Source organism: Lepidochelys olivacea (genome assembly GCF_965140295.1).
Source record: "Lepidochelys olivacea isolate rLepOli2 genome assembly, chromosome: 1".
Taxonomy (NCBI): Eukaryota; Metazoa; Chordata; order Testudines; family Cheloniidae; genus Lepidochelys; species Lepidochelys olivacea.
Genome location: NC_140411.1, coordinates 192,185,223 through 192,210,078, shown reverse-complemented (window position 1 = coordinate 192,210,078; position 24,856 = coordinate 192,185,223). Strand labels below are relative to the sequence as shown.

Here is a 24,856-nt window from a genome sequence, read left to right as displayed (position 1 = left end):
GGGGGGGAGGGGAGGAAGGAGAAAGAATATGTTGGTGCTGGTTTTTATTTTTGTATCTTTATGAGATATGAAGAAGACCTGAAAAAAATGAATTTTTTTCTTCAGTTTATTTTCTTGGCTTTTTTATGCCTTAGAATTATCAAGTTTTGCTTTCTTGCTTTTTGCTGGAGGTCTCCTTGCTGAGCCACAGAACTGGAAAGAGAAGTTTTCATATCTGTTAATTGAAGGTGCAGGAGTATTGACTCTTTAGCCAAGAGATTTTTCCTCCTAATTATGTGTTAGATGTTTTTGTTAACGCACATGCTTAACGAATGCGCACAAACAAAAGCAACATTGTAAACAGGCTGTCTAAAAATCCCTTCTTCTCTCAATCGCTCAAGCTTCACTGCCATAGTAGGTTTGATTTACTAATCCAACTAGTTCTCCAGTCATCCGTAGTCTTCCAAGGGAAATGGAACACAAGACCTCAATTCTATTTAAAAAAAAAAAAAAAAACCACCCCAATCCTTCCTCTTTTAAAAGCACTTTTCCTTCCAGCCTTTTAGTCCCCTCTTTATATAGTTTAAAGCAGGGATCGGCAACCTTTCAGAAGTGGTGGGCCGAGTCTTCATTTAGTAACTCTAATTTAAGGTTTCGCGTGCCAGTAATACATTTAAATGTTTATAGAAGGTCTCTTTCTATAAGTCTATAATATATAACTAAACTGTTGTTGTATGTAAAGTAAATAAGGATTTTAAAATGTTTAAGAAGCTTCATTTAAAATTAAATTAAAATGCAGAGATCCCCCGGACCTGTGGCCAGGACCCAGGCAGTGTGAGTGCCACTGAAAATCAGCTCGCATGCCACAGGTTGCCTACCCCTGGCCTAAAGAATACTTTGGGTGGAATTCTGCACCAGAATTCATGTCCCTGGCAGATTTCTTTGCTTCCCCGCATAAAAATGCTGGGGAAGCAAAGGGAAGCTGCAAGAGCGGTCACGCACCCCTCCACAGCAGTGTGGGCATGTAGTTTCACACACCCCCAGACCAGCCCGTGTGGAGGTAAATCACTACAGGGAAGCACTCATCTGCTAGTCCCGGCTGGGCTGGGTCGGACGGGACTTCCTCTTCCCCTGCAAGGAGTGGCTGAGGAAATGCAGGAAGCTCCGTATTTCCACCCCTCTCTCCCCCCCGGCACTTCCTGCCCCAATCGCTCCTAAGCTGCAGGGAGAGGAGTCACTGTATGGGGATCTGCTCCCCCATGTGCCCAACCCCGATGCATCTGGACCCCCCCATACCCAGACCCCCCCACAACAAACCTCAACCCCTCACACCCAGAATCCCCCTACCAAGTCCCCCAGCCACATACCCCATTGAGCCTCACCCCTAGCTCCCAGACCCCCCCTGCACCTGAACTCCCCTCCCTCCCCCGGCTAAGCCCAAGCCCCTGCATCCAGCCCCTCAGCACTGCACCCAGACTATTCTCCGCTGAGCCCTCCGAACTTGAACCCCCACCCAGACAAGTCCCACCCTCCTGCACCTGGGTCATCCTGACAAGCACCCCACACCTGGACCCCCACCCCACTGAGCTCCAACCAGCTGCACCCAGACCTCCCCACTAAGCCCCCAGTATCCGGACCCCCCTACTGAGCCCATTCCCAACACCCAGACCTGCCCTGCTGAGCCCGAACTACCTTTACCTGGACCCCACAACTAGTCCCTGTGCATTAGGGTTGCCAGTTTTGGTTGGTTGTATTCCAGGAAGTTTCAACACATGACATAATCTTTAATTAAAGATTAATCTTTAATTCCTGCAGACACCGGGACAATCCTGGAGGGTTGGCACCTCTACTGTGAATCCAGATTCCCCCCCCACTGAGCCACCCACACCCAGATTGCCCCACACAGAATCCTCTCTCCCCACACCTGGATCCCCCCACACTAAGCCCCTCCACACTTGGCTCCTGCGTAGGCTGAGCCTGCCTGCCCCACACCTGGATGTGTGAGTGTCTGTCCCTCTCACTTGCTATCTTGGTGCATCTGGAGCAGGGGGACAGGGCCCGGGGTGCTTCTGGGGCAGGCCCGGCTCTTGCACTGTGTCAGGGTCAGGTGCAGCCTCACCACCAAGTCCGTGTCCTGGGGCGAGGGCTGCAGGGTGGCCTCCCACCTTCATGCAGCTGGTGGCCTGTCCTCCCCACTGCCATGCTGGAGTCTCCACATTTATTTTTTTATGAATAAAATACGCAGAATTTTTATATTTTTGGCACAGAATTCCTGAAAAAAGCAAAAAAAGAGCACAAACCCAGTGTTTTCCTTTGCAGAACTTCTTTAAATAGCTTAATCTGGTACAGAAGACCAAATAGCTACCTCAGTGGATTAATTCTGTAGAATGAGTCCCTAAATATTGCTAGGAATTTTCTTTGTGTATGTAAGTAAAACAAACAAAACGAACAGTTGAATTAATTCTACCATTCTTATTCACTCCTAGAAGAAAGCAGTTACTATAACTCTTCAAAGCAGGATTGGATTCCATATGACTTGCACAAGGATGCACTTTAACATCTGTCTTTTAGTTAGATACGTTGAGAGGGGTTCCTTGGCAGGGGTGCTAATTTTCTAGGGATATAATCTCCTTAATGATGGTTTGTTTATTTTGCTCCTGGTATGTTGGCGCCCCAGGATCCTTGTAATTTATTTGGCAATCACAGGGACGGAGCATCTTGAGCATACAGTTTGGATGATTTGTTCACAGGTCGGGAGAGATGGTATTCATACATCATATTTTACAGAGGGCTCCAAAATTCCTGTTGCCAGCCCTGAAAATATGTATACCATGCCCATCAGTGGGGTACCTGAGCAGCTTAATGTCATTATTAATCCAAACAGATGTATTTAAAATCTGATGTACTGCAATCTTAGGCTTATAGTTTTTCATGGTGACTTTTTCCCCCTCCCTCTAAGCTGAAATCAGAAGGGAAGCCTCAAAAGCAGATCTGCCAAGTTGTTCTGGATCACTTTGAGAAGCAATACATGAAGGAGCTGGGAGAGGCATGGAGCACAGTCAGGTTATTTTTTCTCTTTTTATGACCCCATAAAATAACTGCAAAGAACTATATAGAATTCATACAAACTGGAAATTGTGCTTCTGATTATTTTATGGAGAAACTAGGATACCAGCATGGAATGATAGATGAGCACTTGTCTTTAATAATTCTAGTCAAGCATCTGGGAAATGAGGGAATGTGCAGGAAAGATCACATCGCCTGATGTAGAGATACAGTTTAGGTGACATGACCCTTTTATTAACATATGGAATCTTATCTTTTCATTCTTGATGGGACATTATTCCACTTGCACAAATCCCCTCAAGGAATTGAAAATATAAAGGCTGGATGCCTTATCCATAACCATAACTCACTTAGTTTCCGCTTAGTTGTGGAAAGAAAAAGAGACGATAGTATGAGCTGAAAGCTAAGTATTAGTCATAGCCTTGAATTGCTTCATCAGTGAGTGTCATGATGACCTTCAAGACAGACTTACAAACTGGAAAACAGTTAAAATGAGGGACTATTTCATAACAAAATAGCTTTTATTATTTTTATCTTGAACATGTCTGAATAATGTCAAAAAAGCAAAACAATTGTGAATACAGCCAGTTTTAAGAGAAATAAGATAAACAATTCCTTCGTCTCTCTGTAACGTTCCATAACAAGTAAAGAGAAACAAATATATATTTTTTCCTTTTCTCCTCCTCCCTCCTGATTTCCTTTTTTCTTTCTGTTCTTTCTTCCTTCTCTTTCCTCCTCACAATACTTTGGGCCAAATTATGGTCTGGCTGAAGTCAATGGGATTTTTGCTTTGACTCCAGTAGCACTAGGATTTGGCCTACGGAAAACCCTTTATGTGTTCAAAGGAGGGGAGATGCATCAGCGAGTTTCATATTTTATATTTCGGTAGCAATTTACTGAAAAATGAGGAAACAATAATTATATCAGAGACGGTGACCAAAAAAAGATAAATGAACTTCAGAAATATTCACCGGTACAAAAGAGGAATCACTCCAATTACAGAACGAAAAGTAACTTGATTTATCATTAATTATATTTATTTCCCTGGGTACTTTTCTGAGCTCTGCTTTATTAAAATAACATTCTCTCACTATTCAGCTTCTTCTCCTGCTACATCCTGTGGTGAGATCATTATTCCTATGTTACAAACTGCAAAACGGAGTCACATAGAAATTATGTGACATCCCCAAGATATTTCAACAGAGCTTTCACAGATTACACAACTGAAGATCTGCCCCTTAGAGGTAGAGTTGGAGAACATTATTTTCTAAATTGGCAGGATGGCAAAACATAATTAGAATATAGTTCTCATTAGATAGTTTTCTAGTACCATGTGGACAGGGCCAAGCCACGATGGGATAGTGCTGCCCAATATTTTAGAGTAAGTCAGAGCTGCTTATCAGATGCTTTTTGTCTCTGTCCTCATTGGCTAGTCACATTGTTAAACCACATCCTTCCGAATTGTTTTCTAACAGTTTTCAAAGAAGATTGGGGAGCCTAATATATACACAGATTTGCATTTGATTTATTTGGTAACTTTCCCTAGTATTAAAAGACCATCTGTAATGTTTATTTTTTGTTTTGTTTGCTTGTTTATTTTCAGAAAACTTCTTCAGAGAAGATTGTAATGGATGTTGGATGAAGTGTGTTGATTTTAGTGCCCATTTGATCTGCTCTTGGAGTCACTTTTTAGTTTTATGGATTCAGCTAGTCAGTATCAGTCAGATCAGTCCATTGTTTGACTTATGTCTCCCAAAATGTAAATGCCAACAAAGCCCTGTTGGTTTTATTTTTTTCAAAGAATGCAAAAAGGATTCCAAATCAGCAAACACTGTTATCCTTTTCAGTGAAAACCAAATGCATTAAACTCCCCTCCCTCCCCCAGCCCCCGATTTCAGACATGAAAATTTCGTTATTTGCAGAGACCATTTACTATGTGACAAGTTTTAGTATGGAGCAAAATACCTTTTATTTCTGAGAGCCACAGTATTATACATTGGTTATTAAAGAACACATGAAGGGTTGATTTAAAAAAGCAAGGTGAAAGATTAATTGGGAGCAGCATTAGGGTTTTTTGTTTCTGTCTTTTTTACAAATGAGTTCACAGCTTCTCTATGTTTGTACACTCCTGAGTTCCTGTATATAACAATAATGGAGGTAAACCAAGTATCCCTATTTATCCTTTCTCTTGACATGAGAACAAAGGGATATTTCATGAAATTGAAAAGTAACACATTTAAAACTATAGAAGGAAATTCTTCATTACATAATTCATAATTAACCTATGGAAATAGGCTCAAACCACCGGAACACACTTAAAATACCATAACTGTGGGCGAGCACAAAACCTAGCTGTGGTGTTTGCTCTAATTCCCTGAGATGAAGGGCTTGCTATGTTATGGAAACTTAACTGTAACCTGCCACTTATTAAATATAACTCTGCTTTGTTTTTCCTTTTTAAACCTCCAGGGAGGTGCTCACATCACCATTGTGCTGGCAATATGCTGTTCTGCTTAATAAATTCAGCTTTTCCTCTGAACTGAAGAACAACTTGCGTTTGAAGGGGTATCGTAGTCTCTTTCAGGAAACCTTACCCTATCTCCCAGGATCATTAAAATGTTACATCAGTAGAACTCCTGGAAGATTCCCTGCACAAAAACACCAGATTGGTAAACTCAAGGAATATTATCTGCTGAATGCTGCTTCACTTCTGCCGGTGCTGGCATTGGAAATAAAGGATGGGGAAAGGATTTTGGATATGTGTGCTGCTCCAGGCGGTAAATCAATAGCTATGCTGCAGTGTGCCTGGCCAGGTAATGTATTTTATTGTTGTGCCAATTAAAATACAGAAATCAGGTTCCAGGAGCAGTTATCAAAGTTATTAGAAGGCATGTTTGTGTATGTTGTGAGATTAAAATTTAGTTTAAAAGGGACGCTGTACTCAGTAGATTCAGATTGTTGAAATCAGAATATTGTGAAGTCAGTTTGTCCTAGTATTAGTGAGGACAAAAACTTGGACATGTGACTATGTAAATGGGCTTCATATTAATGCAGATTGAAAAACCAAGTGGTGCTGCTTTTTCTTCCTGTCTAGAATGTACTCTGTGTATCGTGTACTGCTGCCAAGCATGTTCCTGTAACTGTAAGTTAATCAGAGTTCTTAGTGCAGGAAAACAAGCTTTTTCCAAGTGTCAAATATTTTTACATCTTTGTGATAATACGGTATGTTAATTGCACAGGGTTGGCTGGACAAGAACATAAAGCAATCTCAGGGTGTGTAGATGGTGCATAAAAGGGATGGGCCCAAGTTCATTTAGCAGAGTGAGAATCTTTGGAGGAGGGAGTACTTGTGCCGGGGGTTGTTCTACACCTTAGCTGTAAGGTGATCAGATTGTTGGCAAAGGTAATTAATAAGCTTTAGGAGGACAATTTCAACCGAAAGAGAGTGCGTGTTATGGTATACATAGGTCATATCCACAGCCTGCTATGGTTCTTGTGGTGTCATGAGGGACTAAAGGCAAGGAAAATGAATGGGAGTATTGAGTATCTAAGGGCAAGAGCAGGAGGAAAATGAGATTCTGTTGCTTGGAGCAATGCCTATATACAGCAAGGTTTAATCTAAATGGGTAATTGTCATGGCTATAGGACTAGAAATAAAAAAAGCAACTGTGTTTATGTCAGTATAAGTAGGTTACCAGCCTCTGGTAGGTGAGGAATTGAAATGCTTTGTTTGGGAACATAAGATGAGGACCAAGCTTGTGATGAATTAAAAAAATGACATGTATCCTCCTCATAGCAGTAGAAAGATCTCAGAAAAATACTCATACCACTGCTCTTTGAATATGGGTTACCGTTTTAAGTTTGTTTTACTGTGAAAGTTTTCCACTCTGTAGGTATTTATTACTAAATATTTATGGATCACCTTTTAGGAGCATATTGAAAGTTTATAAAAATCCGTCAGTGTGGTAGAATGTGCAGTAATATAAGCACACACATTATAATCTCTGACAATCCCAGGGAAATACTGAAACATCCGTAATTGTAACTTCTAATATGGATAAAAATTTAAGAGCACTGATTCTAGTTAATTTGTGTTTAGGTCATCTTCGCTGTAATGAGTATGATAGTCTGAGATCAAGGTGGCTGAAGCAGACACTAGAATCCTTCATCCCAGAGCCCCTGATGAATTTAATTACTCTCTCTGAACTGGATGGGAGACAGATGGGAGATCTCTATCCTGAATTGTACGACAAGGTAGAACCATTATGTATTGACAGGCTGATGGAATTAAAATGATACTTTTATTGTTCTGTTCCTTCCTACTGTAACCTGTAATCTGTAGCTGTTTGACCATGTCCCGTGAAATGCTCATGAAGGGAAGATGAAACTTTTTATTTTAATGTTAAAACTTATTCTCCATTTGATGGTCCTTCTGATTTGTCTGGGAGGAGTCTACTGAGTTGACCAGATGTTTTCTGCATACCTTAAACTTTGAACTGTTGAGACTTCGTGCATGTGTGTGTGAGCATATGTTACATGATGTTGCTTATTGACTCATCACATTGAATTATGAATAATGCACAGCAGTTAGTACTCTGTAACATTTAAATAGGTGAATAAGCAAGGGAGATCAAGGGTGGGAGCTATTCAGGTGATAATTATAATAATATTCATGGTGCAGTAAATAGGGTGTGGTTGGTCTCAGAAATGCACAAAAACAGTAAAATGTTTTAAACTGGTTGTTTTTTCACGCTTCTAAAATGCAAAAAATGATGCTGTAAATTTTCTACAGAAATTATATTCCAATACTTTCGAATAGGATGCATTGCACAGATAGTTAACTTCTTTACAGGTAATACTTTTGTTCATTCTTTTACTCATTGGCTGTACAGGTACTGCTGGATGCTCCGTGTTCAAATGACAGAAGTTGGTTATTCTCTTCTGATATTCAGCAGGCTACACTTAGACTTATCCAAAGGAAGGAGTTGTCTGCTCTACAGGTTCAGCTATTAAGGTGAGAAGTGGAAAGAAAAGCTGTTAAAGAAGCTTTCTTGTGATTAAATTAAATAATATTGTGGCAAGATTCGGTATGTGGAGCAACCAAATCCAAGTTTCATGTACAGTACTCCTCCTACTCTGTAAGTGCAGAATGTGCAACAGTCTGTAATATTGTTAAATTTTAAAGTTCAATAAGAGTTAATGTAGAATCATTTAAATGTAGAACTGCAATACAAACACCAGGGTCCAAATTATCAACTGACGTACAGTCCGTGCCATTCTATTGACTTCATTAAGAGTGCATCTTCATTTAATACTTGCCTCATTTGCAGAATGATTCAAAACACCCTGCTATGATACAGAAACAAAGACAGAGGGAGCACCTAAAAAGTTCATTGTGGCTTTAGAGGTATTTTTGATTCTGGCCGTATTCCCCGTTTTAAGCAGAGGTTTAAGTATGGTTTATAATTGTTTTTAAAAACCATTTTATAATGCCTGCTTACCCGGCAAGAATCCATGTCCACTTTCAGTGAAGTGGTCTGAATCCATGTCCAATCGTGGAAATTCTGATCAGGCATTTTTCTCTGTTACTTTTCAGCAGAATTATCACTTGAAGTTCACTTTTAGGCTAATTTGATGACGAACATGCCAGTCAGTGATGGTTACCACTAGAGTTGTCACACTAGATCTCTGATTGTTCTGCCTCTCTGTTTGTGTTGTTTGGACGGTTTCCAGGAGGAGCATAAGGGCACAGTGTTGTCCACGCTTACATACACGAACTCAGTAGGTTTACCCCGTGTGAGCGCATGTGTTTGTAGGCTTGAACCATAAGTTTTTAGCTTGTCTGCTGCTGCTGTGGAATTGTTATAGCTTTGCAGGGTTTGAGGCACATGCCTATAAATAAGAGGTTAAACAGCAATACAAATTGTAGTGTTTATGTAAAAATTTGCAATTTAATCGAAATCAGGCTTGCTATACATTTTACTTGAAAAGGAATTTCATTCCTCTACAAGGTTATATAGGCCAGCAGTATAGAAAACTGAAGCCCTTTCTTTATCCAGAGCATGAGAAACAGCAATGCAAGCTTCCCCACAATACCTGTGATACATGGGGTGGAGAGTAGCTCCCTTTGATGGACACGCAGCCAGCCAGTTAGCTGTAAAATCCCTCTTGGTCTGTTCTCTGCTTGCTTTACTTGTAAAGGGTTAACAAGCCCACAGGTAAAAGAAAAGTAGTGGGCACCTGACCAAAAGAGCCAATGGGAAGGTAGAACTTTTTAAAATTGGGAAAGAAACTTCCCCTTTGCTGTTCTCTGGGCTTCAGGGACATGGAGCAGTAATGCTGTAAGCAGCTTTAAGCCAGTTATGATTATAGATCAGAGGTGGGCAAACTACGGCCCGCGGGTCACATGTGGCCTGCGGGACCATCCTGCCCGGCCCCTGAACTCCTGGCCTGGGAGGCTTGCCCCCAGCCTCTCCCCCACTGTCCCCCCTCCCCTGCAGCCATGCCGCCCTGCGGTGCAATGCTCTGGGCAGGGGGGCTGCCGAGCCCAGCCTGACCGATGCGCTGTGCTGCATGGCGCGGCTGCCTGTCCTGGTGCTCCAGGCAGCGTGGCAAGGGGGCAGGGAGCAGCACGGGGGGGGGTTGGATAGAGGGCAGGGGGTGGTCAGGGGCGTGGATAGGGGTTGGGGCACTCAGAGGGTGGGGAACGGGAGTTGAATGGGGGCAGGGGTCCCGGGGAGGCAGTCAAGAAGGAGAGGAGGGGTTGGATGGGGCAGCGGGGGGCCGTCAGGGGACAGGGAGTGGAGGGTGTGTATGGGGCAGGGGTCCAGGAGGGGGCAGTCAGGAAGGAGGGGGGGGTTGAATGGGGTGGTGGGGGGCAGTTAAGGCGGGGAGTCCGGGGGCTGTCAGGGGGCGAGAAGCGTGGGGGTCGGGTAGGGGGCAGGGGCTGGGCCATGCCTGTCTGTTTGGGGAGGCACAGCCTCCCCTAACCAGCCCTCCATACAATTTCAGAAACCTGATGTGGCCCACAGGCCAAAAAGTTTGCCCGCCCCTGTTATAGGTTATCAATTTATACCTGGAACCTACTTAGCTGGAGCCTCCGATATGTAAGGAAAATTAGGAAATGTCTAAAAAGATGCGATTAGGGTTATTTCTTATTGGCTTGTGGATTCCTCTGTGCTAACCCCAGATGCTTTTGTTTGGTTGTAACCTTTAAACTGAACCCCCAAGAAAGCTATTTTGGGTGCTTGACTTTTGGAATTGCTCTTTTAAAATCTAGCAAAAGCCAAAGTTCCAGATGTATTTTCTTTCTTTCTGTTTTTAATAAAATTCACCCTTTTTAGGAACAGGATTGGATTTTTGGTGTCCTAAGAGATTTGTGCATATGCTGTTTGATTAGCTGGTGGTAACAGCTAATTTCCTTTGTTGTCTTTCTCAGCTCTTCCCCAGAGGTGTGTGTGTGTGTGAAAGGGCTTGAAGGTACCCCACAGGGAGGAATTCCCAAATGCTCCTTCCTAAGTCCAAGGGATTTTTTTGCATTTGGGTGGTGACAGCGTTTACCAAGCCCAGGCCAGAGAAAAGCTGTAACCTTGGGAGTTTAATACAAACCCGGAGTGGCAAGTGTTAATTTTTAGAATCCTTGCGGGCCCCCACTTTCTGCACTCGGAGTGACAGAGTGGGGATTCAGCCTTAACAATACCTTTCAGATTTGGTTTGACTATATTTTGTTGAAAAAGGAATAGTCCTGAAAGTTCATTATTTTAGCAGCAATTTAGTTTTTGCCTCTAACCACATGAAAATTAATATTTTTTCCTATTGGTTTACTATTAATACAACTGTTGTCCTTGTATATGTGTGTTAGAAAATAATTTTTAAAAGATTAAACGAACAATTAAATAATGCAATACAGTATAATAAAATGAACATGTTTTGGAGCTGGGTTAAAGAAGAATTATTTTTCTTTCCAAAAAATAGTTTCTGCAGCTGTGTATTGTTTTATAGCTATTGATCAAACACTAAACTTTTAAATGCGCACAATGATTCACTTCAGAAGTATCCAGCTGTCAAGGCAAATTGAGAGAGGAATAAAGTAACGTTTTTTTTTTAAAGAGTGTTTTTTTATGGAAGGCTCCATAGGAACAGTGTAAGATACTTTTGCATGACTTCCAGAGAAAAAAGGCCTTCCAGAAACCTATGATTGATAACAGAAATATGAGTGTCTTATTGCAGTAATGCATCATGTCACCCATTTCCTTTGAAGAAATCAATCACATTTGAAACACTGACCTCCTTCGGTTTTCTCTTTTCAATATTTGACATGTAAAATCTAATTTGTGAACTTCTAGCAAAAGGAAGCATACATCATTCACTGAAATTTTCCAAATTTGTATAAATCATTCTGGATTATAATCCTGATGAAGAAAACTCTTGACAGCAGGAACCTGGTTTTTAAAAGCAAGCCAAAAAAGTGCCTGTCACCCCCAATTATATTGAATACAGTTATCCCTAAATCCAGAAGAGAAAATCATCACATCTGCTGAATGTGCAGTGAACTAGCTTCAAACAGTAGCAGCAACAAACATTTGGATTTGTGAGGACAATATATTTTTGATCTGTAACTTCCAGTAGAAAAATATTAATATATCTTTCCTTCCAATGGGCTCAATCAGACTGTAAATTCAACAACATATGCACTGTAATTTTTCACTTGTCTAGATTTTGGAATTTAGAGAGTAAATCATTTTTATTAGGCTCCTGTTGTCAGGGGCATGTCAAGGATTAAGAGCCTAATTCAGCAAGGTAGTTAAGCGTGTGCATAGTCTCAGTGAGTTCAGTAAATGGTTTAATAATGTTTTGGATTTCTATAGTATCTTTTATCTCAGGATGCTTTACAAACACTAATGAATTCTCACAACACCCCATCAAGAAAAAGGATGAAACAGTGTCAGGGAGAAGCTAAGTGACTTGTGCAAGGTGGGTCAGCAATTCAGTGGCAGCAATAATAAGAGAATACTGGTCTACTCATTGTCAATTACTTGTTCTGACAGCTTGTGTGTGACTAAGATTGTGGAACTGAGTTCAAATCCTGTCTCCATAGAGACTTTTCCATTGATCTTGAGCAAGTTGTTTAAAGTGTCTGCCTCAGTTTCCCGAATTGTAAAACAGGGATAAATACCTACCTGCTTCAGAGATTTTATTAGGATTAATTAGTTCTATGTAAAGGCTGAGCATTTACATTGTTTAGCGGTAATTATGAACTATAGAAGGAAAGAGAATAATAATAAAATGGATGAAATGCAAATGAAATAAATTAATACTGTGAGATCAAATTTGGCCCAAAATTTGTGATTTTTTTTTAAATCAACTTTCAAATTAAGGTATAGAAATGCAGAGCCAAACAATTGTAACTCCTCCTTGTAGTAACAACTTGTAATGACCATACAATTATGATTACTGTATAGTAGTGTTTGCAGGCCCAGATGAGAGAACTGATTTTTAAAGGCAAATATGATTTTCTCCCCCCCCCCACCCCTTTTTGCTTTATGATGTCATTGCACAGCAGAGCTAAGGTTGTTTGGGCCAAAATTGATTGGTAATCCTTTTAAAAATGTAGCCAATGATCAGGATTTCAGTGCATTTTAACTATATTGGAAGTTTGAAGAGTCTGTCTTATTCAGATTGTTCGAAAAATGTTTTGACAGAGAATGCTAAATTTCTTAAAGGTCTTATTTTAATTTTAAGTCACTCATTGATTTATTTGTAAACTTCTGGAAAATTCATCTTGTATTCAGGATAAGAGCTGAAATTTTGGAGAGGACACGCTGTATTCTTTGTATGTAATGAAGTGTTTGAATTGCAGTGCACTATTCAACCTTAACTCTGGAACTGTGACAGCTACTCCATAATATGTATTTTTAGTATTACTGTTGTGCAACGGAAGTGCTGTAGTGCAGTATTGTGTATGTGCCTGTGTGTGTGTATAACTTCAATGTTAGTAGGAATGTTGGTAATCATATGGTATTTTAAATGGTTTCGGTTAGCCTCTCTTTTTGGAAGCCAGGAGGTTACCAAAACCACTTGTACTTCTTGTTTCTGTAAGTTTGCATACACATGCTTTCACTTAAAAGAGTGAATTCAGAAAAATAGGGAATTAATAGCATTAGGTAAATGCAGGTACAAATAGGTAAATGCTGCACAAGCTTCCTCACAAAGCTTCTGGTCTGTGTTACTCTTGCTGCTTCAGTCTTAGGCTTCTCCTGAGCAGAGATTGCTAAATAATGGCTTAGAGATCTACACAAATGGGTGGACTAGGATGAGTTCATCATTTGCCCATGTGCCATAAGATAGGATTTTCAGCACCGTTCTCCAGGTGAATCTCTAGTACGGTAACCTAATATACCACCTAACCTGCACTGTCCCCTTGAGTCCAGCCTTTTGAAAATGTTCTTTCCTCTGAAAGAGAATGAGCAGACTACTGCTTTTCAAAACACAGCTATTATATGTTTATCTGCTTTCTCCAGCAGTTGAAAAATAGTGATGTGGTCTCACTGAAGAATTTACTCATTTTTAATGAAAAAGGGCATTTAATATGTAGTAAATGTTGTACATTACCAGATATATTTCCCCCCTCAAAATTTCTAGGTTATTTCCACGTTTCCATTGAGGTGGTGAATTTTCTTAACAAGATTGGAAATAAACTACAGTGCTGCTTTCCACTCATTGTCATTTTTTATCATGCTTTCTGTTCAGACAGAGGGGAGATGGATTTTCTGTCTCTATGTGAATAGGTAAAATACTTTATTTTACTAGAGCAGCATCCAGTAATGCAGAAAAGGTTGACTGTTTTAATTTCTGATCTTTTTTTCTGGGAGTTATAACTCACTCATTTAATTGCATTGGGCAGTACAAGGTACACAGATCACTAAACCCGGTCCTAACTAAGGTGAGTATTTCACCTGATGCTTTATTTAAACTTAAGAGAAAAACTGTTTTTTTTTCACTTTCACATTTTTTGTAAGCCTCTTGTTTTTTAAAAAAAGTCTTGCTATTTGTTGCTGCCTTCTAGTGTTTTGTACAGAGATTGAACTCTTCTTTCATATGTTGCTAAAGAGGGTCACACGATTTCTCTGATTACATGTACAGTAGAACTTCAGAATTACGAACACCTTGGGAATGGAGGCTCTTCGTAACTCTGAAATATTGATAACTCTGAACAAAACATGGTTCTTTCCAAAGTTTACAACTGAACATTCACTTAATACAGGTTTGAAACTTTACCACGCAAAAGAAAAATGCTGCTTTTAACCATCTTAATTTAAATGAAACAAGCACAGAAATATGCTTGTCAAATATTTTTTTAAACTTTCCCTTTATTTTTTTAGTAGTTTGTTTTACACAGTACTGTACTGTATTTGCTCTTTTTTTTTTTTTGTCTCTGCTGCTGCCTGATTATGTACTTCTGGTTCCATTTTAGGTGTGTGATTGACCAGTCAGTTTGTAGCTCTGGTGTTCATTAACTCTGCGGTTCTACTGTATCCGTTTCACACCAGCCTTTCCTTACAGTTAGTTGTCCCTCTTTGATCAGATGATGGCTATGGTCCTCATGCAGTAAACCACTTAAGCATGTCCTTAATTTTAAGCAAATGAGTAGTCCTCTTGAAGTCATCTTTCACTCAGTTAACAAGATAAGGTCTTATCTCCAGTGGGGATTTGCTCTTATTTTAGCCATCAGCGAACTGTCATCAGTGTATCTGCACCAGCACAAACCCCAGTGTAGCCAGGGTAAAACTACTATAAGTGACAATTAACAGCAGTGAATTTACTCCAGAAAATAAATATATTTCACAAGGTCTGTATCTCAGTCGTTTGAGTAGCTCAAGAGAGTAGCAGTTGGATACAGGGCTCTTCACCTTTAGCCCTTCCATTCAAGTCCAGCTGAAGTCAGGAGTGACATCAAAGCTACTGTATTACTGTCTAAAGGCCGTTCAGTGATGTGTTTAAATAGGAATTGGTTAATTTCCTAATGAACAAGTGTGTGTTTGTCACAAAAATATCATAATTGGCATTAATTTGGCACTACTGTTAGTCTCAGCAGAGAGGCCAAGAACTGAACGCATCTGGAGGGTGAACAAAATGTATGGGGTACATCTACACAGCAATTAAAAGCTTGGGAACCCTCCCACCTTGCGGGGTTCTAGAGCCTGGGCTCCAGCTCAAGTCTGAATATCTACACCACAGTTAAACAGCCCCTGAGCTTGAGCCCCAGGAGCCTGAGTCAGCCGGCACGTGCCAGCCGCGGGGTTTTAATTGCTGTGTTGATATACCCATGGGTGTCAGCGGTGGTGTTTCAGTGCATGGATAGAGCACGTGGGCAGGATTGTACCGTGGAGTTTTCAGTCTCCTGGGGTGTCAGTTTGCTGCTTTTCACTTGTCCTAAGTTTAGTAGAAAAAGAGAAAAGAATGGAAGGTTAGCGTCTTTGTTTTTCAGTATGAAAAGACTGAAAAATCTAGTTTATCCTTATAAACTGTAAGTTTCACTGTACTTGAAAACTGACTGCATAGCTAAGTGGATACATATGAATTTTTCTTATAGAAAATCCTGACATTGATCATTATAGAGAGGGATTTTCAAAAGCCCCTATGTGACTTAGAAGCATAAATATGAGTGTCTTATTGCAGTAATGCATCATGTCACCCATTTCCTTTAGAGCTGTGGACCCTGGAAGCCCAGGGTCCCCGAGCAAGCTGGCAGGAAATCAGACAAGTTTGTGACAGAGCCCTGCATGTGTTTCATTGGAATTTTGTTGAAACTGAACATTTTGTGTTTGACACATTGGCATTTTCTGAGGAAAATCTGTTTGTCAGAAAATTCCTGACCAGCTCTAACTCCCTTTGGGGCTTTTTAATATCCCACCTGTAGTGCTGCCTGGAATAATTAGGGCTGCAGGATGAAGTCCCTAGGAGATTTTGTGAGTCTTTTGTTCTCCCTTCCCTTGTTGAGGAAGTGCTGCTTGGGCTGTAAACGAACATGGTGTTTTTTAATTAGGGAACTAAGTTGTTGGCATAAAAAAGAACATTCATTCAGCTCAGGCATTTGAAAGTTTGCAAGAGAAGAAGCCATTTCCATTACGATTACATGACTAGAGTATTTAAGTTTTGTGACTGCGGCATATGTGGAATGCCTCTTGCTGGTAGGGGCTGTCTTGCTAAAAATAGCACTGCCACTTGTAATGATGGCAGCATGGAAACCCAGAGTGGGAACTTGCAAACCAGGTGTGACATTTAATATGGAAATAAAATATCTGAATGTTACACAGCTGATTGTTACAATTCTGATGGTTAAACCGGCATGCGAGCAAGAAGGAAACAGGTAGTCGGCCTCTATTACAGGGCTTCTGTATTTCTGGTGTTATAAATGACATACAGTAGCTCTCTGTTAGCAAGAGGATCATCTCCAGGCTTGCCTCAGAATAATAGGGGCCTGTTGTCTTTCAAAGTGTTCAGGCTGCTGGGGAAAACAAAACAGGTGAGATTTTCCTTTTTAAAAAAAATTACTTGATATAACTTCTTTTTTTATCTTAATTATTGTTTGGAACAGCATTGTCTCTATATGGCAGCAAAGCTCACTGTAATGAGGAGAGAGGAAAGCATCATGTTTGGGACACAGAGAGAATACTTGTACTGATGTCACGCCATCCCCATGCCTTGCTGTCATCACAATATATTGTGAATTAGGTATTGTAGACACACGGAATTTCCCTGGCCTTGACAGCTTGATTTTGGAAAAACTATGGGATATAACTGACATGACTCTGGGGAGGACTGGGCTCAGTTTGATTTTTAAAGAAATGGGGGAAGGGAATGCATGGTCTGATTATCTCAAATGAGAAGGGGTGTGGATGAATTAAATGTGACTTCAGATTCTTTGCTGCATGAATGGTTTAGAAGCGATTCCTTGCTTTTTTTTTTCCTGATCAAAACCAGAAAAATCAATTTTCTGCTTAGTGACCAAAAGATGGCACTGTTGAAATGTTACATTTTTTGTGACTTGCCCTGAAACCCATATAATCTTTCTTTTAACACTGAAAATGGTTAAATTAGTGATATTAATACTGACCCTTCCAAAAAGATGTAGAACATATAATCATGCACAGAAAGAGCCATCTGGGGACGTGGGATTGGTAATACGAAATATTATATTGTTTTGATATCCACTTATATGTCTGTTTTATAAAAGGCTGGGTTTGTAATGCCATTTTTTAAAAAAAGGGATAAAATGGCAGCCTATCACATTGTTTAATTTACTTTTAGTGTGAAATGCCCACCTTTTGGCATTAGATAACGCCAAAGTTTTTGTGACATTTAAGTATTAGAGTCATTGAACGCATGTCTCTACAACAGATCTTTTTATTTTTTGAGATACTGAAGTAATCTTATTGCTCTGTTTTTCTTTATTTCTAATTTAATTTTTAAGTGTCAGTTTCCTCTCCTGTTACATTTAATGTGAATCTTGAGACTTCGACCAAAGAAAACATTAAGTATGTGTTAGAATATGATGTAGTTTTTCAAAATCACATCCATCAACCCTGCACTGGCAGGGGGTCAGATTAGATGACCTTAATAGGTCTTTTCCACCTCTGGCTGCTGTAATTCAATATGCATGTTAGTAAATCTGTCTCGAAAGAGATATTCAGTAAAAAATGAGTGACAATGAATTCTTTGTAAATGCATAATTTCTACCATAGAGGAATTTACACTCCTCTTAATTGCATGAGAGTTGTACCTGGGTTTGCTAAACATCCATCTGAAAAATGGTATACAGCTATGCCCTGACTATTACATATGTCTGTCTTGGAAATATTGTAATTTATTTATCCAGCAATGTTGATATCACTATTTAAGCCATGCATAGTGTGGGCAAGCATCACACAAACTTCCACAGACATATCTGCCAGTCTCCCTCAAATCTAATTTGCCATGTCCCAGTCCTTTAGTGATTGAAAACATGATTAAATGGTTGTGAGTATTTGATATCACAGTGGGTCCCATAAATTGTACTATTCCGATATCTTGTAAAGTAACATATGACACCCAGGGAAGGATTTATTTTTGCCTCTAAACATTTTATTTTCTTCCTCAGTGCCTCTCTTCCCTTCCTTCTCGGCTTGTTCTCCTCCTGTTATAAAACCTAATGGCATCTTTTGCAGCTTCTCTTCCTATACACCTACAGATGTGCATTATTCACCTGAAAGTGGTAGCTACCTGGAAGAGGATATCTCTGAGTAGGCCTGGAAATTGTGAATGAAGCGTGTTAAAGGATAAAATTGAGCCTCAGCAACTTACCATGCTACTTTCTTTAGTATCCTAAATATAGGTACATTTCCATGCTCAACGGCTTGTTAGCCTCTGAAGCCCCAAAAAGCTGGCTCTTCCGAAGTAGTGTAATTATTTTAGGCACCTACTTGGCAAACTAGGAAGCTGCCTTTGCAGGCTGCTGTGCAGGTCATCTTTTGATAGCAGTGATTTGTTAGTAGGCATTTAAATGTTAGTGCTATTAACAGTTTCTCTTGTCTATAGAACAAAAATGGGGATATTACGTGCAACAAAAGTACTACAGAGTCTCCTGTTAACAATTGCCCGTCCTTGTTAATAAGCAGTCACAGGTGTCTGTCTTACGACTTTTTAAACAAATAGTCTTACAGGAATGTATATTGGATTACTTTAAAGTTTAGGTCAAAATAAGGCTTAAAGTAGCAGTTGCTCCTGTACTGAACTAGGGCTTCAATATAAAGAAGTAAAGCTTCAATTCCAAGCCATTTCAATTATGTGCAAATTTATACTACTTTTAATCTGGTATGGTGAATACATGAACTTGGATTTAAATTTTTGAAAACACAATTAGTGTAACTAGTTTTATATTTTAATAGTTAAGTTTTTACTAAAGGTTGACTTATGATGTTTTAAGAAATATAATTAAAGGAAACTGCATTGCTGGGAGCAAATATGATCGCAGTCTGATTGTTTTAAAGCAATGTACTTTAATTTCATTTTCACCAAAGTATTTTTAGGGCCCTCCAGACATTGCTTCCATTTTAATCATACATTTTTAGAAATAAGTAGTAGATGTATAAGTGAACTATGCTATTACGTCTGTAGATTTGGAGCCCGTTTCTTAAAGGTGCAGAGCACCTCATGACAGGTGACAAGTGCCTTCGCTGCCTTATCTTTTTTTATTTTTATTTTTGATCAGCCATTGATTGTATCAGTAGATGAGGGCACTGAGCATCTGACAGGACTTGATTTTTAGTGACTGAGTTCTCTGTGAGCAGTGCTACCTCCTCTCAAAATACTGTGCTGTAGTGTCAGACATTAGCCTGAATTCTGAGGAGAGACTTTACCACAAAGTCTTTTGGATTAGAAGACAGTCCTACCAACTGAGCCTTAACTAACTCCTTTCAGAAAGATAAATTGCAAATGCTAGAATGAAAACAAAGCAGAACAGGCAGCCAACAGAGGCACTAAAGCACCTGGTCTAACTTGTCCTTAAGCAGGAAAGAATATTACTTAATTTACAGCACTCCCCTCAACGTGCTTATTTGTGGAGTCAAATGTGTGTTGCTGGCTACCTGCCCTGCTTTCCAGTGAGCTGTGCTCCACTCGTCCAGGTGCACTCTGGTGGCTTGGCTGGCCTAAACATTGCCCCATTTCTTTTACAGACAATAGGATGGTGAGAGAATGGAGACAGATGCAGAGAGAAGAGGAGGGTGAAGAGGCAAATGGGTGGGGTGAGAGAGAAAGGACAGAGAAGTCGCAATGTGTTTGGCGCCAGCACGGGCGCTTCACGTCCCTATTTTCCTGCTAAGAATGATGTGCAGAAATGGCAGGTTTGCTAGCACTGCATTAGATTAAACTACAGGAAGCCATGTGTTTGTTCTGGCAACAAATCTAAATAGGATTTGTGGGAGGAAGGGAGTGAATATTGCACTCTGAACAGAAAGGAGGATTGGCAGGAATACTCAGCAACACCCACTCACTTGGGAAGCTGAACAGAACTTTACTGTAATAACAATCACTGAAAGAGTTGCTCTCTCTGGTGCCTCCTTCGCTTCCTTGAGCAGGGCTTTCCTTTCCTTGCAGAGCTCCTCTAACCCTTGACTTATCCTGAACCCGGTTTGGATTGGGCTTCTCTTTACTGAGGTTTCACCAATAAAGGGGGAAACTCCCCCAATCAAGTTGAAAGCCCGTTCTTTTCTTCAAGGTCCGGTTTCCTTTCTCCACCTGTTCTCATTCCGAAGTGGCATTACTTTTCTGCCAAGTAGGAGCTGCCCTGAACAGCTCCCCCCATTGGTCTAGAGTGAAATTATACCTCTCATTTTAACTTCCTCTTCAAACAAAGCATCTAGCTGAATAATGTTTTAAGTATGCTCCTAGGATATAAATATCATTATGTTTTGTATGAAAAGCCAGGAAACCAAAAATATGACTCTATTCTTCCATGACACTACAAGAGCAGTATTTTAAAAGAGAAATGGTTGAAACCCTTTTTCCCCACGTTGTTATAACTGTTTCTTAGAGACATCATACATCGCTTACTCCCACTTTTTCAAAATATCTTCTGCGGATTAAATATATATTCTAATATGACCTATCCCATCAGATCTCAAAAGTGAAGCACGGTCTGGTTAAGCCTGTTTTGCAGAAGATCTCTGGAAGGAACTCCATGGTGTTACACAGGATTAGGTGGTGGCGGCGGCGGCGGCGGCAGCGTTCTTCCTACTGGATCACGACTGAGTCAGTAGGCCAGCGTGGTCCTAGAAAGTGCTGTCTCTGCAGGTGCAGTCTTCCAGAGGAGCTATAAAACTGCGTCCTGACCACTCAAATGCATTAATATTTGCATAGCCCTCTGGAAATGTTGAGGACTTTGTTCCACGTTGATTTGTTCCACGTTGAGTAATTGCATTCAGCTGCCTTTTCAAATGAGAAGGGTATGCTTCAGTAAACTTGCGTTTAGTATTGCCAACTACTGAAGTGGGCACTTTTCACCCAGAGGTGGCCATATTCCAGTAGTGACTGAAGTGATCTGTTTACATATCCGTTTCTAAATCATTCTTAGGATCCTTTCGGGTGAAAATTGCTAGAAGAGAGATGGTTGTAGGACAACAGCTTTACCAACAAAAGTCACTCTCTTAAACATTTAAGGATGCTAGGTATGAAGAATGCTACAGGATTGGAAAAAATAGGTTGTATTGTAGCATGGCTTTTTTCCCCTTGCTCCCATAACATTTACTCTGTGGTAGTTGAATGTGCCTCACAGATCTCCTTTCAGCGTTTTAAGAAATTATTGTGTTGTATTTTCCTCCCCCTTAATAAGATGTCTGCTTTAATTGAAAGCAAACAGGGTCCCTGTTTCTTTTTCTTGTGTTTGGAGGTTGAAGAAAAATAACAGATGTCATTTGTAACATTGAGATTGTATGTAATTGCTATGGTTTTATTTTTGTCAACAGAGCGATTGTGCATTTTAACGTTTAGCTTTCATGCAATTAGAGACATTTGATTAGACAAAGCATTTGCTGATTAAGGACCCAATCCTGCAGCTGTTAAATACATGGAAAAGCTTCTGGATCAGCCCCAAAATATGTTACTAAACAGAGTTATTGACCCATCATAGGGAGATTGTAAGATGATACAGTAGTAGGGTACCTTTCAAGTAAAGCAGGAAGTCTGATTTGCAGAAATGCATGCCAAACTGCAAGCCTAATAATTCTGTGCTGTTACTCCAGTTACATGTTCATTTTGGTGTCTGCATGTGCAAATGGCCAGCTAGGTATTTAGCTGGCCATTTGTATGTTCTGTCACCCAGTTTGTATGCACAATCACAACACTTGCAGTTGTGCATGCCCATTAGAAAATCAGGTCCAAAGAGTACTGGTTAAGCGTTGGTAAGATGATCATTCTGAAGTACGCTTGGAATCATATATTAAAATGCTACTTGTAAATTATTATATGCCTTTAAGAATATCATAGGGTACTTTGAAAATACACACTTAAATGAGAGAGCAGAACATAACACAGGTAATTATCTGATTATCAATGAAATGCTCAGTTATGACAATTTGATGAAGGTTTATTTCCTGTAGGTGTGGTGTTTTTGGGGGTTTTTTTGGTGGTCCCCTCCTCCCCCATTTGGTTATGTTTAATAACTCTGAGAGATCTAAATTTGGGTTTTTTTGGTTACTTACAGGTCTGCCATTAAAGCCTTGTGTCCTGGAGGATCTGTGGTCTATTCTACGTGCACTCTCTCGAAGGCAGAAAACAGTGATGTAATCAGTCATATCCTAAACTCCTGCAGTAATGTTCTGCCTGTAGATATAAGTGAACTGGCCAATGTCATTTCCGATGAGTTCACTCTGGTTGCTGGTGTCCAGCCACATGAACTTTTAGTACTTCCAGCAAGGGGGAAAGCATGGGGGCCTATGTATGTAGCTAAATTAAAAAAAACGTAGTCTAGGTGGCATTTGTAAGCCATATTGACAAATTCTTATTTATTTTTAATACACTGTACTCATGCATCTGTGCCAAATATTTGTCCAAGTAGCCTGGATTTAGAGTTGTGAACTGGTATACCAGACGCTGTCAAACGATCATTAAATTTGAGGTTTAATTTGTGACTAGGACAATATCCAGTATGGCCCAAGCCTGCAGTTATATCTGCTTGCACAAACCTCTGGCATCTGGACCCATGTGGAGCCCATTAACGTATAAGTCTACAGAGGCAAATGTATTCCAGATCATGAAGCTTCCATAATATCTTATTTATATATTGTTTCATCTTGAATATTCCAAAAGGACTTAACCTTCTATATAACGACATGGCAGAAATGCATCTGCTTTTGGGGTGAAGGGCAGCAGCCAACTCGCACAGACCTTGCTGTACGGTGAAGAAGAGAGGAAATTTTGGCTAGAGGCCATCAGACACAACATTCCCTATCCTCACAAAGTAATGCCTGAGGATCTTCGGTGCCTGCCTGAGGTGGACAGGACCTTCGCCATGGTCTCATGTGACTGACCTGCACAAAATAAACCTGCACAGAACTTAACTACTCTTTCACAAGAGGATGCAGAGTTCTTTCACCTCTGCTGGCTTTGAAGTGGTCCCAGGGAGTCAGTATGTCAAACCTGATGCTCTTGCATTCCTGCTAATGAAAAAAGAAACACAAGTTGTTTTGTTAAAAAAAAGAAAAAAAATCCTAGAATACTTTCATAATGAAAATTTGTTGACAGGAAGACAGATATACAATGTAAGGATTTAGTCTACAGAGACATTTTGTACATCAGGGAAGCAGTCGAAGTACAATGCACACATTTTATATTGTTTTCTATAAAGGAAACTTTAACCTTTTGCTTATGAATAACTGTTTCAGGGGTCAGAGAACCCTGAAGAAAGGAAAAATTATCCCCAGTGTTTTCTTGCACTAGAATATGATGGAGAGTAAACAAGGGTAAACTGGATCTCTTGGGGCATGAAGGAAGCAGATGAGGGTGTCACATGTTACACTCCATAGGACAGGATGAGAGACCCTGGTCCAGTAGATGCTTATTCATAGATTCCAAGGCCAGAAGGGGCCATTGTGCTCATCAAGTCTGACCTCCTGTATAACGCAGGCCATAGAACTTCCCCAAGATAATTCCTAGAGCATAACTTTTTGAACAGCATCCAATCCTGATTTAAAATTGGTCAGTGATTGTCATAAATATAAAGGGAAGGGTAAACACCTTTAAAATCCCTCCTGGCCAGAGGAAAAATCCTCTCACCTGTAAAGGGTTAAGAAGCTAAAGGTAACCTTGCTGGCACCTGACCAAAATGACCAATGAGGAGACGAGATACTTTCAAAAGCTGGGAGGAGGGAGAAAAACAAAGTGTTTGGGTCTGTCTGTGTGATGCTTTTGCCGGAGACAGAACAGGAATTGGAGTCTTAGAACTTAGTAAGTAATCTAGCTAGGTATGTGTTAGATTATGATTTCTTTAAATGGCTGAGAAAATTGCTGTGCTGAATAGAATGAATATTCCTATCTGTGTGTCTTTTTTGTAACTTAAGGTTTTGCCTAGAGGGATTCTCTGTGTTTTGAATCTAATTACCCTGTAAGGTATCTACCATCCTGATTTTACAGAGGTGATTCCTTTACTTCTATTAAAAGTCGTCTTGTAAGAAAACTGAATGCTTTTTCATTGTTCTTAAGATCCAAGGGTTTGGGTCCATGGACACCTATGCAAATTGGTGAGGATTTTTATCAAACCTTCCCCAGGAAGTGGGGTGCAAGGGTTGGGAGGATTTTGGGGGGAAAGACGTGTCCAAACTCCGTTTTTTTTTTCAGGAACCCAGATAAAGTTTGGTGGTGGCAGTGGAAATCCAAGGGCAAAGGGTAAAATTAATTTGTACCTTGGGGAAGTTTTAACCTAAGCTGGTAAAAGTAAGCTTAGGAGGTTTTCATGCAAGTCCCCGCATCTGTACCCTAGCGTTCAGAGTGGGGAAGGAACCTTGACAGTGATGGAGACTCCACAATGACCCTTGGTAAATTTTTCCAATGACTAATTACTCTCTGTTAAAAATGTGCAGCTTATTTCCAGTCTGAATTTGGCTACCTTCAACTTCCAGCCATTGGATCATTTGATACCTTTCTCTGCTAGATTGGAGAGCCCATTATTAAATATTTGTTTCCCAGGTAGATACTTCCAGACTCTAATCAAATCACCCTTTAACCTTTAGGTTGAGCTGCTTGAGTCTATTACTATAAGGCATGTTTTCTAATCCTT

The 24,856-nt window shown here is 40.2% G+C and overlaps 1 protein-coding gene across 2 annotated transcripts in view; it reads left to right on the top strand.

Moving 5' to 3' along the window:
* NSUN3 (NOP2/Sun RNA methyltransferase 3) overlaps window positions 1-24,236 on the top strand; it is a 28,566-nt gene extending 4,330 nt beyond the window's left edge. Inside the window, exons 2-7 of one of the 2 annotated variants that reach the window (XM_084628579.1) lie at window positions 2,939-3,042; window positions 5,515-5,858; window positions 7,145-7,299; window positions 7,938-8,059; window positions 22,286-22,374; window positions 22,911-24,236. In XM_084628579.1, the coding sequence (XP_084484705.1) occupies window positions 2,939-3,042; window positions 5,515-5,858; window positions 7,145-7,299; window positions 7,938-8,059; window positions 22,286-22,374; window positions 22,911-23,110 (1,014 nt within the window). In that variant the 3' untranslated portion in view covers window positions 23,111-24,236. Of the gene's footprint in view, window positions 1-2,938; window positions 3,043-5,514; window positions 5,859-7,144; window positions 7,300-7,937; window positions 8,060-22,285 lie in introns of both variants that reach the window. The other variant, XM_084628580.1, reaches the window with a different exon arrangement.
* Window positions 24,237-24,856: the final 620 nt, after the last annotated feature.